The sequence below is a fragment of the Podarcis tiliguerta genome (genome assembly GCF_965153285.1).
Source record: "Podarcis tiliguerta genome assembly, chromosome: Z".
NCBI lineage: Eukaryota > Metazoa > Chordata > Lepidosauria > Squamata > Lacertidae > Podarcis > Podarcis tiliguerta.
The window spans coordinates 29,832,761-29,851,565 of NC_139553.1; the positions used below are offsets into that span (position 1 = coordinate 29,832,761).

The following is an 18,805-nucleotide window of genomic DNA, read 5'->3' on the forward strand; positions in this document are numbered from 1 at the left end:
TTTATAGCAGCTTCCAAAACACCTCTGCACATCTATTTCATCAAGCAATACAAAAAAAATATGTATTTTTTCCCCAAAAAGATTCAGATTACTGCTCAACTTTTCCCAGATGTTTCCTGGGCTTATATTTTGCTGCCCCACAGAACCCACTTGGCAAACCACTTTTGAAACTGAGATCACTTTTGATACCAGATCTTCACTGTGATGTAGCAGTAACATGGAGGTGTACCCTCCAAAAGTATCCAGTGGGGCATATAAAAAGTACCTTTGCTTAAGCCTTTGCACCCTTTGGTTCCCTGATGTCTCATTCAAATATTTTATGGCTCCAGACTATTACCCAATCCATCCTGCACTTACTTGTGGTGGCTCTTCAAAATCTTGTTGATAAGTGACCAAAGCGTATGACTATTTGTTATATAGCTTTACACTGGGATGGGCAATTCTTTGTTTTCTTTTTACCTTAATTGCAAGGGAACTACAAGTGACCATTTAAAAAAAAAAAAGCTCCAAAAAAGGCAGTGACAGGCTGCAGTAGACGCTGATTCAGCTTCTTTCCTAATCTTCCAGCCAGGGTTTTGAATTCTGGAACAGGCTCATGTTCCTTCTTCCCCTCAGGTGCAGCCGTTCTCGCCTCCCTTCCCAGGGCAACATGAGCCATGGATTGCAGGCATGGTTGAGTTGAATTAGCTGTTCCAAACCAGGGTTCAGTGAATTCTCCGCCACAGGGTGATATTTGTCCTAGCACTAATAGTATATGGATTCCCCGGTATTCAAATTCCAGCAGCAATTCTGGTATTGGAGTTTGTGCTTCTGTGGAAAGTGTGGGTGTGTGTAACAGCAAAACATTCCAAGTTTCAAAAATATGTACACACAAGATAGTTTATTTAGAAAAAAACAAGTTTGCAAAGTGTGGATAAAATGCTTTGGGATACATTGGGTTGTGGTGTTTTGTTTCATTTTTTAAATTATCATTTCATTTCATTTTTTGTTTGTATTTTCCTGGAAAAAAGACAGAAATCCCACATCTAGCTTGCAAAAATAATAATCCAAAAGTATACCTGCAGAATAATACATAGTTAGGACTAATCAGGGAGAATGGATTATGTGTGAAAGGGGAGAAATAGTGAATACACCATTTTCCTACTCTCCTAACCATTTTTGAACTGAGTAGCACACATTGAAACGACTTTAGAAAGGTTGAGAAGTAAACTTGGGTGATTTTGCCCAAGAAGCCACATCAGCATAGGACTAAATCATATTTCTAAGGGGAGGTTAGCTACATAGCTCTGGGCTGTGCCATAACACCTACTGAACTTGGGAGAATTGTATGTACCAGCTTCAATACAGTGTAAAAATAAAATGTGAGGGATGGGTAGGGAAGTCCTTTAATTTCTTAATTGCTTCAAAGCTGTGATTTACAACCTCATCTTTTTGTTGCTTTAGATGTGTCAGTTCTGGAGATAAGATGAGATGGCTTCCCCAAGATTCCTTAGGAGTGTGTCAGCTTGCATTGTGAAAACCTCTGGGGACCTGTTGTGTCCCTGGCGGGAATTTCAGTGCAGCTCCAGTCTCTTTTGTACTGCATCCTTAAAAAGCAATAATTGCCCGGAAGGTTTGGTCATCTTGCCCATCATTCATGACTTCCTCTTCCCCATATTAATGTCCATTATGTTAGCCCTTTAGGCAATGTTGCGACTTCTGGCTATTCCACATAGCCAAGAGGTTTTGTATGTATAGATGCTGCCTGTCCCATATACTTCAATGGGAAGAACTAAGCTCCAGGTAAAAAGGTATTTTATGATATGTGTATGGCAAACCCCGTGAAATGGAGAAAAATGCGCTCTGCAGGCAAGTTCTGCTCATTAGTGAGCCTATTACTGCTAGAGACTGCTGCACTGAAGAACATGTATTACATGTTTAAAAAATCAGGGGACTTGAATCCTCCCCACCCCAATTAAAAAATATAATTGACTTTTAAAAAGAACATTTCATACTTGATATTATCATCTCGTAGAGTTGCCAACTTCATACACCAATAATCTAAAAACTTCAGGCGACAGCTAAGAAATCAAGCTTACAAATATATTTATTTTGTTTTAACAAAGATATATGTAGGCTTGCCCCCTGTAAACTGCTAAGGGCTTATTGATACAGATACAGACTGTTATGTGTCAGCTCCCAAAATGACCAACATCCATCACGCTGTGAGAAAAGAGAGGGAAGGGAGCGCCCATGTACCCACAAAACAAATCCCTACAAAAACCTAGTAAAGTGTTATTTTGTAGCTGCATAACCAACACCACTCTGCTGTTGAGCTACAAACATCTCCAGTTGGTGTTATAATGAAATGATTGGGAAGTGTGCCAATAATAATACTAATAATAAAAATAATACTATTAATAATTTATTATTTGCTGCCCATCTGACAGGGTTTCCCCAGGCACTCTGTGCAGCTTCCAACAAATTAAAACACAATACGACATCAAACATGAAAAACTTCCCTGAGCAGGGCTGCCTTCAGATGTCTTCTAAAAGTCATGACATCTGATGGAAGGCCATTCCACAGAAGGCCCTCAACCCGGTTCCCTGTAACCTTACTTCTCACAGGGAATCGGCAGAAGGCCCTCAAAGCTAGATCAAGAGTGTTCAAGAGTGTGGAATGTGCTCTTGTCCAATTTAGTTCATTTTATTGGGTTCCTAATTGATGGTGCTCCTTGGGTATGCCTCTTTAATTTGCAGAATCTGGGAAAACATTTTTTTTAATAAAGATTTTAAAAAAGAGAGAGGCAAATCTCAAAGTTCTGGAAAAAAGTAGAAAATACCTAATGCATTTCAAATGGAAACCTTGATTATTATTTTCCCCTCCTACAGATTGTGTCTCTCCATCTCTCTCTCTCTGATTTCTATTTTGGGTGCTGCCCTCATTTTTACCAATAAATAGACCAATGCAAGGTATTATGGCAGCCAACAAAGCATAAATGGAAGCTCGCTTCGGGTGGATTAACCTTTTTTTGCAGCCTGCCTGGGAATGCAAAATTGAAGGGTAGGGAAAGCATATGCTACTTGTGGATCAGAAATTGAGATGATTTACAACAGTAGACCACAGTTTACTCTGGTCCAGAGTTCCAATATTTTAGGTGGGAGTAAAACTGGAGTTATTTTGTTAACAAAACAACTTTGCTGGGCAAAACTCGGGGTTTGTTTCATTTTTTTTCAGTACTGTATAGAGGACTGAACAAGAAAACAAAAAGCTCTACATGCAAAACAGAAAATTATATGCTATCAAGATAATAATAACAGTCACAATTGGTAAAACAAATTTGATAATAACTGCTTAAAAGCTTAGTCCCAAGGGCTATAACAATCACCAGCCACACTCCTCGAAAGCACATTTTCATTATTCTTTTTATCAGCCCACCTCATCCCCTTGCAAGAGTGATTATGGCAGTGGTGACAACATTCTTGTGCTTAACACTCATTGGCCTTATGGAAAAGCTAAACAGCCACATGAATACTAGCTGCAACACCAATGTGAATCAGGAAACATGATGTTATTTCGGCAGACACACCAGTATGAGTGTTTGCCATCAAACACATCATTAGGCTGATTCTGGGTAAGTGTCATACACACCCTTCCTGCTATGCTGCCCCACAAGTTTTCTATTTACAATAAGCACTGCCCAAATGGAGATAGGCACCTCTCTATCCGATTGAAAAATCAATGAGGTTTAAGTGCATGGCTAACAAGTTTTATCAGTGAACACAACAACCCACCATTACTGCCCTATAGCTGTGACCTTCCCAGATTAGGCAAGTTGGAGAAGGGTCTTCATTAGCTTGAGGGGGAGCATGGTGTGACTTCTGCACTATTTAAAGCTCCCAATATGGTCACTGTGTGATCACACCATTTCCAAGTCACACTTGAAAAATGGGCATAAGCATCATGTCATTTTCTCTGAATGACACCTGCTAATAACCTCCCAACTTAAGTTGACCATGATATCTACCATGGGAAATGGTCCTTTCTAGTCAATTCACACACCCCAGCATGTCGGGCTCCCCACCCCCTGCCCTTTGACACCACGGAAATCATGCAAGCAAGTTTACTATATACAACTCAACCCTGACTGTTCAGTTTTGTCAATTGACCTTGCACTGCAAAGTGATGAAGTCAACCCACAGACATTGCTAACTATCCAGCATGATGGATTAATTTCAAAAGTGGCACACCTGAACTTTTCGAAAAAAGAGAGAGAGGGAGGGAGAGGAGAAACTTATTTTATCCAAAGCATAACGAGTTGTGTGTGTCTGTTTTTCAGTGAGATTTTAGGACAGGGCAGTAGGGGGTGGGGAATTCATTCAAAAGACAATTTGCTATAGTAGTTGCCACATTGCATTTGAGGGAACACAAGCATCCCTTGATGAAAAGCTCAGTTCATAGCTCAGTGCTAGAGTATCTGCCTTGCACACAGAAGATCAACTGGTTCACCTCCTGGCCTCTCCATGTAGGACTGACTGTGAAGCATCCCACCTGAAATCACTTCAAACAGTACTGAGATGGACTAATGCTCTCAGTACAAGGCAGCTTCCTAACATCTTATGAGCTTTCCTGAAAAACCATTCACCCATTGCTACTCACCTTTGCAGTGAACTGGGTACATTCTAAGTGACATTCTCTGTTCCCATGGGTCAATGGGGAGGACAAACTTGGCAGTCCCTTGTATGAACTCATACACCTCAAACTCATTTTCAAGACACATCAGAGTATCTTTGCTGATGAGCCAATATAATTAAGACTGAAGGAAGAAGAATGTTTGAAAACCACTCATATGTGAACAATCAAAGCCAAGACACCCCCATTCCACACACACCATTATATAGTGTGCCTGTAACATTTTTTCCCTAACCGTGACTGTTTTGCGTTTCAGACTTGAAAAATCAATAGGAGAAGAAGAAAAGCAGAAAAATAATGTAACAACATTCATTTGCACATGAACTCCTCTGATCAGCTGTGGCTTGTCCAGGGAACTTGTTCATACTTGAAAGAAAGGAAGCAGTTCTTTAATCAGCCGTAAAGGCCTCCTGTTGCAAAACAAAGAAAACACATTATCATTCATGCTGTATGTCTGCATACATTCATTGGATTTTAAAAATAATAATTATTTGCTATTTATTCTGAAAGCTCAAGTTTCATACAGCAAATGCAAGAAGCTAAGGTTTTGTGCCCTAACCAGTTTAAATAAACAGCAACACCGCAAAGGGCCCTTTGCGACATTTTGAAGAAAGGAAGAAAAATCAACTGAAAAATGAGAGATTTCCTGTCTGGCATGCAAAGGGCAACTTCAACACACCCTTTTCAAACATCTAATTGGGAGCGTTGCTCTTATGTAGGTTTAGTTGGCTGGGGTTGTTGTTGTTGATTTTGCATACGAAGTCTTTCTGCAATCATTTTGCAAACTGCTTTTGAACTCCCAATGTTTCAAAAGCCGTAGGCCATGGAGCCTGGGGAATTGCTGTTTAAGAACACAACCCTAAAGTCCCATTGGGTATGTGGAACTAGCTGGGCAGACTTTCAATATTTGGACTTTGTCCTCAAGATTTAGGATTAATACGCCTTTTAACTTTTGGCACAAATTTTCTATACTGGGATACATCTATGACAAGCAAGTCTTTGCTGGCAAAACCTGGGTCTCACTCCATATATCCTAATTTCCCCGCACTGCCACTACCTCTTGTCTACAGATGCCATTGGGAGGGCCATCCTAGATTTCTGCCAGTTGTTCACCTCAGCACCCCAGCCCAGGGTGCCACATCCTATAAAGTTTGGGAGCCACTGACGCAGATTACAACCCAGTTCACAATATCCAGCAATCTGAAAACAATGTCTGAGGACAATGTCTTGGGGGAAGGGCTGTGGTAGGGGAGCGGCAGAGCTTTACATGTAAATAATCCAATGTTCAATCCCTAGGGAGGGCTGGGAAAGATTCCTGCTTGAAACCCTGGAGAGCGGCTGCCGGTCAATGTAGATACTACCAAGCTAGATGGACCATTGGTCTGACCTGGCATAAAGCAGCTTCCTATGTTGATCCAAAATGGCTGCCCATGAAGAAATGTTGTATATGGGCTGTTGCCCACACCTGGGAAATCCTAGGGATGCCATATATCCAGAATTTCTCAGAGATATCCAGAATACTGTAGTAGGAAGCAGTGTCCGGGCGGAAATCGGCAAAATGTCTCTGAAAATCTGGACATATGGCAACCCATGTTGGCAGTTCTTTTTATGGCAACCCTAGGATATCCCTCACAAAAGATAACTGTGGGGAATCCACTATGCCCATCCAGGACGGGTACTATTATCGCTAAATGAAACCCAGTTAGTTTTGCCATGGCCTGATAAATATTGGCGTACAGTAACAGAGGTGTTTCTTTAACTGGTAGTACCAGTGTTGTGGAATGCCCTCCCGGCTGAAATACAAAAGGCCCCATGGCATTCTACTGGGTCCTGAAGACACATTTGTTTAGGCAAGCACGCCCACAACTTGAACTTGACATCTTACTGCTTTAAATGCTTTTTAAATGTCATACTTTTTAACTGGCTTGCTTTATTTACATTTTAATTAAAGGTGTATGAATGCTTCAGTGGAATTGTTTTATTGTGCATTTTAATTATGCATGGCAGTGCTACTTTTCTAGAAAAAGAGGTGCCGGAACTCGCCATGAACGCCACCCTTGTTCTCTTAGAATGGCAGCGGAACCCACCTGAGAAGTGCCAGAACTGATGTATGGATTTTTAGTTATAAACTGCTTAGAAGCCATTTTGGCACAAAGCAGTATATTAATTAAATGAATTGTCTTTCTGAGACTTAATAATGCTCAGAAAAACAGTCACTGTAGCTGTACATGTTTCTTAAGTGACTTCCAGAACAAACATTCCCCTAGGGATGACTTACCTGCTTCCACATTTCTCCAGTTTTTTCAATTACAATTGTCTGCGATTCCTTTACAGGTGATGTGACATTGTAGTCATCAGACAAGAGGCCAAGGATAGGATACTGATTCCTGTACCTGGAATTTCAAAAGGATCTATCAGCATTTCTATTTTAATACCACATATAGTGTGGTATTAAGCGAGATGGGTGCGCAACCCCAGAGTCGGTCACCTTTACCTTTACCTAAAGTGTGCAAAACATTCTGGCATCAGATCCGCATGATACATTTAAAGCACTCTTATACCATGGCAATAGTCTTGGCTTCCCCCAAAGCATTTGGAGACCAGTAGATTATTAAAGCTGCTGAGGGCTGTTAGGAGACCCACTCTCCCATTCAGTTCAGAGCTACAATTCTAAGAGTTCTCTGAAAGGAGGGATTGACCACTCTGGGATTTGTAGCTCTTATGTTCTGTAAGGTCAGGAATTGAAATCTTTTCGGCTCCATGAGCCAGATCCTTCCCAGTACAGTACATTTCCAAGCACAATTCAAAGTGTTGGTGCTGACCTTTAAAGCCCTAAACAGCCTTGGCCCAGTATACCTGAAGTACCCCCCATGGTTCTGCCCGGACACTGAGGTCCAGCTCCAAGGGCCTTCTGGCAGTTCCCTCACTGCGAGAAGCCAAGTTACAGGGAACCAGGCAGAGGGCCATCTTGGCAGTGGTGTCCACCCTGTGGAACATCCTCTCATCAGATGTCAAAGAAATTAACAACTATCTGACTTTTAGAAGACATCTGAAGGCAGCCCTATTTAGGGAAGTTTTTAATGTTTGATGTTGTATCGCTTTAATTATTATTATTATTATTATTATTATTATTATTATTATTATTATTTTGGAAGCCGCCCAGAGTGGCTGGGGAAACTCAGCCAGATGGGTGGGGTATAAATAATTATTATTATTATTATTACACCTTCCAGTCACATGACACCATTATCACATGACTGACAGGTAGGATGTCCTGCCCATCTGCCAAAATTCCTTGCATGGGGTTCCCAAGAGTTTGAAAATTAGCTGATAAGTGCCAGCTCTATGTGTGACATCAGGTTTTGGGCGGGTGAGTGTGGCTTCTCCAAAACAGCCTGGAGAGCCAAATGGAGAGTCAAATGGAGAACCAAATGGGCTCAAGGTTCCCCACTCCTGCTGTAAAGCATTGCACACACCTGCAGCACAAGAGAGACAGACAGTCAGAAAGAAAAAGAGTTGCATGCAGTGCCCTTACTTTTTAGTGATGATAGTCTTTGTTACTCCTTGGGATGAATTGTTTGCTAGTTTTTCTTGTTTCAATCTGAAGATTTCCTGAGAGAGAGAGAGAGAGAGATTTTTTTTAAAAAGGCTATTTCACTCAAAATCTTTATCAAGGCATTAACACAGTGACGATCACAAGTAAAATCCAGTTCTTTGAAAGTAGAGGCTTGTCATGACTAAAGAACACTTCATATTGGGATATTGATCAAGAGGTCGCTGAACTATGGTTAATTAGCCAGGAAATGTTGAATGGAAGAAGAAGAAGGAAGGAATGGCATAAGGATGGAGGATGGAGGCACAAGACCTATGTATTTCTGGGCTTAGTAGGCTGATACACACACACACATGCCTGAACCAGGCCAAACTAAGGCACCTTGGGAACATCAGGGGTTGCATTGAGATGCATGTATAATATAATTCAATAGGTATTCCATTTATATTTTGGACCATGGTCTTATATTGTATACTCCATATTATGCAGTGGGTGATTTTTACAATAATATGTTTTCAGGATTCACAGGAACAGCATTTCCTTAACAGGAAGAAGAAATTAAAGCAATAAGAGGTTAATAGCTGCCACCCATTTGTTGAACAAGTGCAAAATGAGTTTGAATCCTGGAGATCTCACTGTGTGTTTGGAAAACTGCTGCGTTGTTTACATAGTGGTATTCTGTTTGCTATCCCTTAGTGGGCTTTGCTTGTATCATTCAACACATTTATATCAATAACATTCTTAACTGGGCTCCTATGACCAAGCCAGAACATTGGCCCATCTGTCTCAGTATTGTTATGAGTTTGGGGTGTTAAGCTGGGTGCCACACTAATCAATACTGACTAGCAACGGTTCTCTAAGGTTTCAGATAGGGAACATTCCCAGTCTTGCCTGAAGAATGACCCTGGGATTTCCTCTCTGTGCTAGCAGATGCTCTATCACTGAGCCAAGGATGGATATGGATGTTTACAGAATGCTTACTAAATGCCAAATTATCTCACAAGGAAGGAGGAGAAGGCAGACTGGAGAAATGGAAAACTCTTGAGACTTCTGCTCTGTACTGGTGTGCCTGTCAACCTCCATGCAGGTGTACAAACCTTGTGTTGCTGAGCATGTAGACAAATGAAAGGCTGGGAACTCAAAGTACTGAGCAGTTATCATGAAAGCACTCCAGATCATTCAACGTGGGCTATTCCTTGATTTATCTGCTTGCATTAAGGAATCAAGAGAGGCAGCAGGAAAACCTTCTCTTTGGGGAAGGGTCATAGCTCCATGGTAGAGCATCTGCCTTGGATACAGAAGTTCCCAAGTTCAATCCCTGGCATCTCCAGGTAGGACTGGGAGAGACCTCTCCCTGAAACCTAGGTGTACCACAGGCAAGCAACAAACTAATGGTCTGACTCAGTAGAAGGCAGCTTCCTGGACAGCTCAGTCGGTACAGCATGAGACTCTTAATCTCAGCATTGTGGGTTCAAGCCCCACGTTGGGCAAATGATTCCTGCATTGCAGGGGATTGGACTACAGGATCCTTGTGGCCCCTTCCAACTCTACATTTCTATGATTCTATGTTCCTAAAACATAGCTTTTGGCTAATTAAACAACCTATGGTCTTTTGAACTGGGGGGGGGGGGGCGTATTGTTTCAGTCTGTTACCATGTTCTGTATTTTTGTGTTTTTATCTTGTGAACCACCCTGTGATCCTTGAATGAAGATTGGTAAAGAAATTTAATAATAATAAAAATAAAAGTGGGGGAGACTGCCTGGGCAGTTCCAAACAACTGCCCGCTGCACCACGGTCTGCAAAGCAGCGCTACTTACATCTTCCAACTGCTTCAATGTGGCATCTCTCTCTTCCAGCCTTAAAGTCAGGTCTTGCAGTCTAATCTGGAGGTCAGTGTCACTCCCCTGCTTCCTTGAAAAATCCCGCTGGAATTCACATAATTTGGACTAGAAAACAAGAACATCAGGTCACATACTCAGATACAGATATATATTTTTTAAAGAAAACAAATTTTTTAAAAAGCAAGCGATAAAAAGTCAAGGAATGGAACTGGAGAATATGGGAAAGCCAGGATTTCCAGAGCAAATGTAGGGAGTCTCCACTATGAATCTCACCACCTATGCAGTGTGGTTACAATAATACTAACCCCCTTTCATAAAGGGTTGTTGTTGCAAAAACAAGCAAAACTACTAACTTAAATTTTATTTTTTAACACTGGTACTCTTTATTTTGTTGCTTATTAAAATACTGGTACCCCACCTTTTTTTTAAAAAAATGTATTTTCATTGAAACTTTCAGCAAAGAATACAATAAAAAACAAATTAATCTAAATAAAAATACCTCACCCTTTGGACCCAATGACACCCACCCAGAGGCTTACGACCCTCAGAATAAAAACAACGATTAATAAGATGCTACTGCCAGCTTTCATAGCGAGCAGCAAGAATTTTCACATCCCCAGTGACATTGAGAGATTTGTGGTTCAGCTGTCCTTCTGGTTTTTCAAATGTGCAATAGTAATTGTGTGTTTAAAACTAACTGGGGCTATGCATATGGAAGGGGTCAACCCACTGCGCTCATTGCACCCCCCTGATTAAAATCTCTTTTTCTTGAAGCTACTATTTGTTCCATGGAGCAGGTAGCAACTTCGGGTGGAGGGCAATTTAAAAGGCAAAAATGATATAAAGGGACAGGGCTAAACAACACTGCTAGTGCCCATTATTCTTACTATTAAAAAGGTTAATAGCATCCCAGTGGCTGCCATTAACCTTTTTAATAGTAGGAATAATTTTAGAAAGCAGGCAGTTCAATCACTGATTTCCCGATGCCACAACCACTGTGGCCCTGAGCTGTACAAACGCAGAGGTGTGCTTGGAGAGGTTCGATGTGGACTTTCTCCCCCTGTGGTGTCCGCACAAGGAAAGCTGACATACCCTGAGGTTGCGGATCTCCCTGTCCTTATCCTCTCTAAGCTGGTTGATCATCTCCACGTAGCGGCTGGATAGTTCGTCAACGGTGGTCTGGCCTGGAGTGTTAGAGGAAGCCTGTGCAAGAGCAAAATGCTTAATTTAGTTTGACTTTTGCAAACGGCACAGATGATAAAAAGCAGGGTCACTTTCACCGAGCTCCGTCACAAAACTGATGTTCAAAGAAATTTCCCTCATCTCCCTCTCTCGCATCTCTAGAACCGGTTGACACCCAAGGAAGCTGAACGTTGGAAGAGTCGGGACATATAAAAGAAAGTACTTCTTCACATAAAAGAGATTAGGGTGGCGCTGTGGGTTAAACCACAGAGCCTAGGGCTTGCCGATCAGAAGGTTGGTGGTTCAAATCCCCGAGACGGGGTGAGCTCTCGTTGCTCGGTCCCTGCTCCTGCCTACCTAGCAGTTCGAAAGCACGTCAAAGTGCAAGTAGATAAATAGGTACCGCTCCGGCGGGAAGGTAAACAGCGTTTCCGCGTGCTGCTCTGGTTCGCCAGAAGCGGCTTAGTCATGCTGGCCACATGACCCAGAAGCTGTACGCCAGCTCCCTCGGCCTATAGAGCAAGATGAGCGCTGCAACCCGAGAGTCATCCACAACTGGACCTAACGGTCAGGGGTCCCTTTACCTTTTCTTCTTCACATGGCGCATAGTTGAACTCACTGAGTTCACTCCTAACGAAGGTGGTCATGGCCACAAACTTGGAAGGTGTTAAAAGAAGACTGGACAAATTCGTGGAGGATAAAGGCTATCCCTGGCAGTGGCTATCAATTAAGATGGCTGCCTCCACAGGCAGAGGAAATGATGCTTTTGAATACCAGTTGCTGGGAAACCACACGAGGGAGAAGGATCTTGAGCTTGAATCCTGCTTGTGGGTTTCCCGCATGCATCTGATTGGCCACTGTGAGAACAGGATGCTGGACTAGTTGGGCTATTGGGTTGATCCAGTAGGCTCTTCTTACCTTCTTTTATTGCTACTTGCAGCCTAGAACTGCCTGCTGACCAGCAGCAGTTTGCCAAGGGTTCTCCAATATAGATTTTACTTGTTTTCAAACCACACCACGTTCCCTTTTTTTAATTAACTGGAGGCATCAGAAGCTCCTGTGGCTAGAACCAGGAACACCTAGACCTGGGCACTGTTGAGAAGAGGATGCTAAAGCAGAAGGACCATTAGCCTGATCCAGCAGCCAGGCTTTTCTTATGTTCTTATGCAGAGAATGGTGTGATCCTCATCACCAGATGGCCATAAAAGCCTTCTCTGCCTATTCTGCCTATCTTGCTGGTTTAACCAGAAAATAGCAAGTATTCACTGATTTCTGGCTCATGGTTGTAGCATAGCCCTTAGACCACAGGGGGGCAACCTGAAGCCTCTCATCTACATGCAGCTCTCAAGCCCAGTTTCATGGGTGGGTGCCAACGAGGGAGAAAACAGGGTGGCAGAATGAGAAAGAGAGGAGGGCTCTCTTTGCATGCTCTGCTTTGCATGCAGAAGATCTCAGATTCAACATTCACCCCATTGAGATAAAGCTGGGGGGTGCCACTGTATGAAACTCTGGAGCACTGCTGTCAGCCAGCGTGGGCAGCATTCCCCCCCCCCTTTGCAAAGTTTATTATCAGTATTTCATTTTATAATGCATATAAAACAGAGAGAACGATTACATCAACAGACAAAAGTTAAAAGGTGAAAAACAAAATTATGAAATAAGGCACACAGAATGAGTACTTTGCAAGTGAGTTAAAATCACAAAGTCCAAGTAAACTGTCAACTTTATCAGATTGTCAAGTATAACTCCAAATTTGAGTGCAGGGAATATTGAGCTGGATGGGCCTATGCTCAAGGCAGCATTCCTCCGTCCCTATGAAGGGAGCAGCAGAAAGCACATGAGAGAGAGAAAAGGGTGACCCACCCATTTTGGGCTCTAGCACCTACCAATATTGGCATTTGCCCCCCACCCCCCAAGTGCCAGCAACGCAACCTTTCACCCTCATTCCTTCCAAGTGAATGGGGCCCTTGGCAGGACAAAAAATAACAATAAAAGGTTCCCTGTGCCTGGGTTAGATTTCTGAACTAAGGCTGGGGAGGCCCAGTCACCCGTCATTAGGCCACATGTTAATAGAAACAAAGGCCTGCCTTTACCTGGAGTCTCAGATTCTGGATTTCTTGCTCCAAGGCTCGCTTGCTGTATTCCAGGTCTTTCAGCCGGAACTCTCGGTCTCCATCGTTGTGCCGGAGAGAGAGGAGCTGCTCTTCCAGCGAGCGGCACTTCAGAGTGTACTCCCTGAGGGCTTGCTGTGAACACACATGGCAGGAAGCAGGTCAGCTTAGACAACCTGGGGCCAATTTACCAGTGGGAATGCTGTACCTTGCGTACCCCCTACCACCAAGGTACTTTGATCCTCAGAGCAAGCACGCTTAACATTGCCACGTGCTCCTAAGGCTCAACTCAGGTCGACTAAGATTTTTTGTTTCAGTCCGATAAGCATGCAAACCTACCTGCTGTTGGCGATTATTCTCTCGCACCGACTCCAGAAGGGTTTCATACTCCTTTACTTGGGACTCTTTAAAAGCCAGGTCTTTCTCAAGCAGCACTTTGTCAGTTTCCAGTTTCTGTGAAAGCAAAATGCTCATTATGAAAAGGACTTTTTTTTTTTTGAAAATTCTGATGACAATTTTGAAAATTCAGATGGGCCCATGCTGCTATGATGGTGGACGCGCAGGACCAAGAATTCTAATGGGGAAACTAACATGCTTATTGCAATGTGTAGAGACAAACCTGAAACTCCTCCTTACTGGGCCCAAAGCTAAAAATCTCTCAGGTGATTTGAATGGAAGCCAGGAAGTGGTTCAAAAACACAGTTTGAAGGACAGCAGAATAGGGGCACATACTACTGTTCCATCAGCAACTGCAACTCAGTCACATACTGGTCCAAGGGGGCTATATCCCCAAAAAAGAGCTGGGAGGACTAGGAACCTTTGCGGGGGGGAAGAGTTTTCTTTTGGTATGTATTTTGTTTACTTATTTAGATAACATCTGTACTCTGCACTTCGGCTGAAGAAGCTCCCAGAATGGCTTATATGCAATCAATTAAAACAAGGCAGCCCTTGCCCACATATCTAAAAGAAACAGCATTAAAGGAAAAAGGGAAGAGAAGGGAAGAGGAGAGAGAGGAAGCAAGCTCAAGTTCTCAGCGAAGGACTCGCTTCTGAGGAATTGCTACAGTGCGTGCCTAAGGGTCACTTTCAGAGAGGACCATAAAGCATCCATAGCCTTTGATTTGATCAACCAAAAACGAAGATGACAAGTTCCTACAAGATGCTTGAGAAGAAACAGCTAACACGAAGTTTCATTTGGAAATGCTGAAGTCACTTGCCTCTGCCCAATTGGACATAGGAAAATTTGTGTTTATCAAGAACATGTCACGTGACAGTGGTCTTTTGAAATCAAGGAGGGTTTCAAAAGGAGGCAGTGTACAGTAGAAGGGTCTGCCGTGCAAGCAGAGGCGGGGTCAACAATTCTGGTAGTTGCACTCTAAGTAGATTTGGGAATCCCAGTCTTGTATACCAATTGATGAACTAATCAAATACATTTGGACACAGACTAACCAAGACAGCCACTCACCCCTAAGTCATCCTGAAGATGAACAAGCTCTTCTCGAAGGCTGTTGAATGTAGCAAGGACAAGCCTCATTGACTTATCAGCAGTTACTCTCATCTAGGAAAGAAGGAGGGAAAGAAAGGAAAAGCAAATTTCAGGGTCATTTCAGAGAAGCAAAATAATCTAGTTACTCCAACTAAGTTCTACTCAGAATAAGTCCATTAAAATTAATATACCTAAGTTAGCAAAGGCCATATTTGGCCTTCTCTGAGTAGAACTAACACTGGATACAACCCATTAATTCAAAATAAAATAAGTTTAAGGTGCCCAGTAAAAAAACAACAACACCCTTGCATCTGTTTGTTCTGGGATGTAGCAAGTTTTATCCTCTTAGTAAGAGCTATACAAGGCAAGCCAATTTCAACAAGTTCTGCCAAAAAGAAGAAAAATTATATAGCCCATTCAACATCATGGGGAAATTTAAAAAGTCTACATCATTTTTAATATTGAATGAGAGAAGTACAACTTTTCATTTTTCAGATATGGGACTCAGATTCAGAACCCAATTTGTATCTGCCTCTGGAGTGCTTCAAAGCAAATCAGGGTGTTTTCCAAAGCACTGAATCAGGATCTGAACTGAATCTTATGGTTGCTGTAAGAGATGGGCAAATCTGTATCCAATGTACACATTTTTGCAGAGTGTTTCCGCCTTACAAAGTACATTCATGTATGTTACTTTCACTTATAAATGCATGTCTATGCACACTTTACCCTAGTATATACATTTTTGTGCTTGGCACTTAGCTAGGCAACTGTGCTGCAAAATTTGAAGAACTGCACATTGGAAAGAATAGCTGTGTTTTGGTCCTCATATTGTTTTGGATACTGTGAATTAGAGTGAATTTCTCCCCCATCCCTAAAAATCAAAGTAGGTAAGACCTCCCCCTTGCTGATTTTTATTTTATTTACACTTTTGTTGTGAATTGGTTTGATTTATAGAATTTATATGGGCTTGTAATCCCAACACCCCTCCCTAAAGATATAGTGTTCTTCCTGCCTTTGCAGGCATGAAAGAGTTCTTTCTAGCCAATATCTGATTCCTGATTATAATTTTAAATTTGTCCAGAGTTCGCTGTTGCTTGTTTAAAAATATGTTCTGATTGTTGTATGCTTAGAAGTTAAAATAAAGAATACAAAATAAGACTAGGGAGAAACCTGGCATTTTCAAATCACACATGTAAAGCATGGATCAGCATCCACAATGGAATCTGTTGATTTGTTCAGACAAGTCGCTGCAAATGAGAGCGATGGTATTTTTTTTAAAGTGTTTTCATAACACAAAGCCAGGCAAACATTCCCTTTTAGTTTTTGCAGATTACTTTCCACCTCACGCCCACATACGGAATGCCCTACCTCCAGGAGATAACGGATTTGTTGCTTTGTTGATTCAGAAATCCCTTTAGGAATCAAACTCTCAATATCTTCCGTCTATTAATTTAGAAACAAGAGACAAAAAAGACAGAGTGAGTATTAGACCTGGTTCTCATCTGTTGATAGCAGCAAAAAAATAATGATCATGGAACAAGCACAAAATATTATGAGCAACTGAAAGACACAGAAAGCAGAATGGCAAGAGACTCTTGTTGCCTAAGTGGGGCTAACTATGCTAACTCTCTGGCAGGTTAGTCACTGTTGCTTGCTAGGAGGGAGAGAGGCAGGGTAGCACGGTGCAAGCACCCTGGCAGAGCCAATATAGTGCTCTTGTTGGTGCATATGCATTAGCTGACCTCCCCACACCCTTGTACCTCCCAGTAGGCAACAACAACCCACCTGCCATTACACTAGTGAAGCAGCTCCACCCAACACAATTAGCTTCTTCTGGTAAAAGGGCTGTGAGGACTGGAAAGTGCAGTATCTCTGAGGCATCAAGGGACCTTGTGGCTCACCCTCATTAGAGAGCTTGCACCTCAGTAATTAGTGAAGTGCACACTTAGGGATTGTACTGAAAGGAGGAGTCCCTTGTGAACAACTTCAGACAATGTAGCCTTTTTCTTCAACCGAGCAAAGAAGAAAATGTCACAAGTTTTCAGCAACTGATGGACTTAAGCAATGAAAGTATTCATCAACTTTACAGCAGCCTTCCTGCAAAATGTTTGGTAACAGGCCTAGCACGCAATGGAGGACACAGCCTGTATACTCATTATCTACAACTTGCTAAGAGCATGGCAACCACTAAATCTTTTGCACACTCAATCTGCTCAGTGTGGAAATAGTTTTTGCCCATCATTTTGATAAAGTGGGATTATGATAGAAATATGTTATATAATATATAACCCATCTATGATTTCATAATCATTTAAGGAAGCATTAGTTTGAACACCTAACCATGGTTTAATGACTGATCACAAACCAGTGTGAGAAGCAGGTTTGCTTTCCATGGTTTGCATTAAGAAACCATGGCTAAGACACTTTCCCTACCTCTTCAACATTTTCCGCTTTGGCAAGTAGGCATTACTATCTCCACACATCCCTCCACAGGCTAGCGCTTAATTCAAGCGTTCAAAAACCCTGGTTTCACTTATATTTGGGTTCTTGACCAGGTGTAAGGTAGCTAACTATGGTTAGGTAATGCCTGTACAAGTTCAGGATATTTGTTGTGAGATTCACTGGACTGCAGCCATGGACCACTGATGGAGGATATCATATATAAATCTATATATGATCTCCTATAAATCTTTAGGAGTACTTACTTGATTCAGAGAATCGATTTCATATCTCCTGTAAGAAAAGGACATCATTAGCACAGAGTATTTCCAAATGCACATAATTTTCATTAGCCAGCTGTGTAAAGTTTTCAACATTTCTTTAAAGTCCTCTTGGGTGAATCAGGTAAGAAGTAATCTTTCATTCTTAAATATAACCTTTTCATTCCTATAGCTGCAAATGCAGACAGAAGCAGACAAAATGCATTCATTTATAAACAAGAAACACACACCATTCAAAATACACACACACATGCACACAGTCCAACTGTTCATTAACTGTGCCTATTTGCAGAAGGGCTCCATAATGATTGACATGTATACAATAAAAAAAAATTTCACAACATGCTCCAATCATGAAACTTGGATTATGTGACTGGTTGCAGAACTGGGGAGACTCATTTTCAAATTCAGAATTTGTAACCTTCTGCTTTCTAAATTCACAGAGTTTCTCAAAAAGCAGGCAATCAAATGGTTAATTACACGCAAGCAGAATGGAGTTGCAGAATGCAGCTGAAATGACCATCCCTCCTTCCATCTATAAAACTCTGACTAACATTCCTAAGATTCCCAGAGCACCAGAAATAGGAGTAGGCACAAAGTTACCTTCCACCTAGCTTCTCAATATGCTGGAGTAAACAGCTATAGAGTTCGCTGCCCTTGCGGTGCAGTTCTGCCAGGAGCTCGCCAAAGAACCGAGAGTCCAACTGATCATTTACTTCATAAACACATTTCACCTGGTGGGAGACAATAAAAGACCGCTTTAGGGTCTGCTTTGCCCATGAATGTGGGAAATGATTTGGGGCATTTGCAATCTTTCTTTAAAACAACAGCAGCAACAGCATCCCAATGCGATTAACAGAAAAATGTCAACAATTAAAACGTACTTAACAATTTCAAATTCAGTACAGACACCCAGACTGTATAAGAATCTCCATTTAAAGAGTCTTGTTCGGAAAAGAAGATATTCAATTAAGTACCGGAAACACAATAGAAATGGCAGTCTGAAGCAATACAGTGCATGCGACCACCACAGCCAATACAGAATGAAAAATGTGCATGAGCAAACTGGAAAGAGGAACTTTGCTAGAGATGAAAAGGACCCGCATGCATTGTAAAATCATTGTAACTAATTATTGCCTGCAACCATATGAGCCTGCCCTATTCTTAAAATCAGCACCTAAGGTTTGCTCTCTGGTCTGCTGGTGAAACCCTTAGGATTGGTGTCAGGAATGGGGTCTT

General features: G+C 41.9%; 1 protein-coding gene across 1 annotated transcript in view; it reads right to left on the reverse strand.

Moving 5' to 3' along the window:
* Positions 1-2,068: 2,068 nt before the first annotated feature.
* The window catches only part of POF1B (POF1B actin binding protein), a 41,698-nt gene continuing 24,961 nt past the window's right edge, over positions 2,069-18,805 (reverse strand). Inside the window, exons 5-15 of the mRNA XM_083423684.1 lie at positions 18,170-18,300; positions 17,552-17,579; positions 16,215-16,289; positions 14,826-14,918; positions 13,700-13,813; positions 13,343-13,495; positions 11,160-11,270; positions 10,044-10,172; positions 8,208-8,284; positions 6,951-7,065; positions 2,069-5,082 (exon numbers count right to left, since the gene is read on the reverse strand). Coding sequence (XP_083279810.1) covers positions 5,062-5,082; positions 6,951-7,065; positions 8,208-8,284; positions 10,044-10,172; positions 11,160-11,270; positions 13,343-13,495; positions 13,700-13,813; positions 14,826-14,918; positions 16,215-16,289; positions 17,552-17,579; positions 18,170-18,300 — 1,047 coding nt within the window. The 3' untranslated portion in view covers positions 2,069-5,061. The remainder of the gene's footprint in view (positions 5,083-6,950; positions 7,066-8,207; positions 8,285-10,043; positions 10,173-11,159; positions 11,271-13,342; positions 13,496-13,699; positions 13,814-14,825; positions 14,919-16,214; positions 16,290-17,551; positions 17,580-18,169; positions 18,301-18,805) is intronic.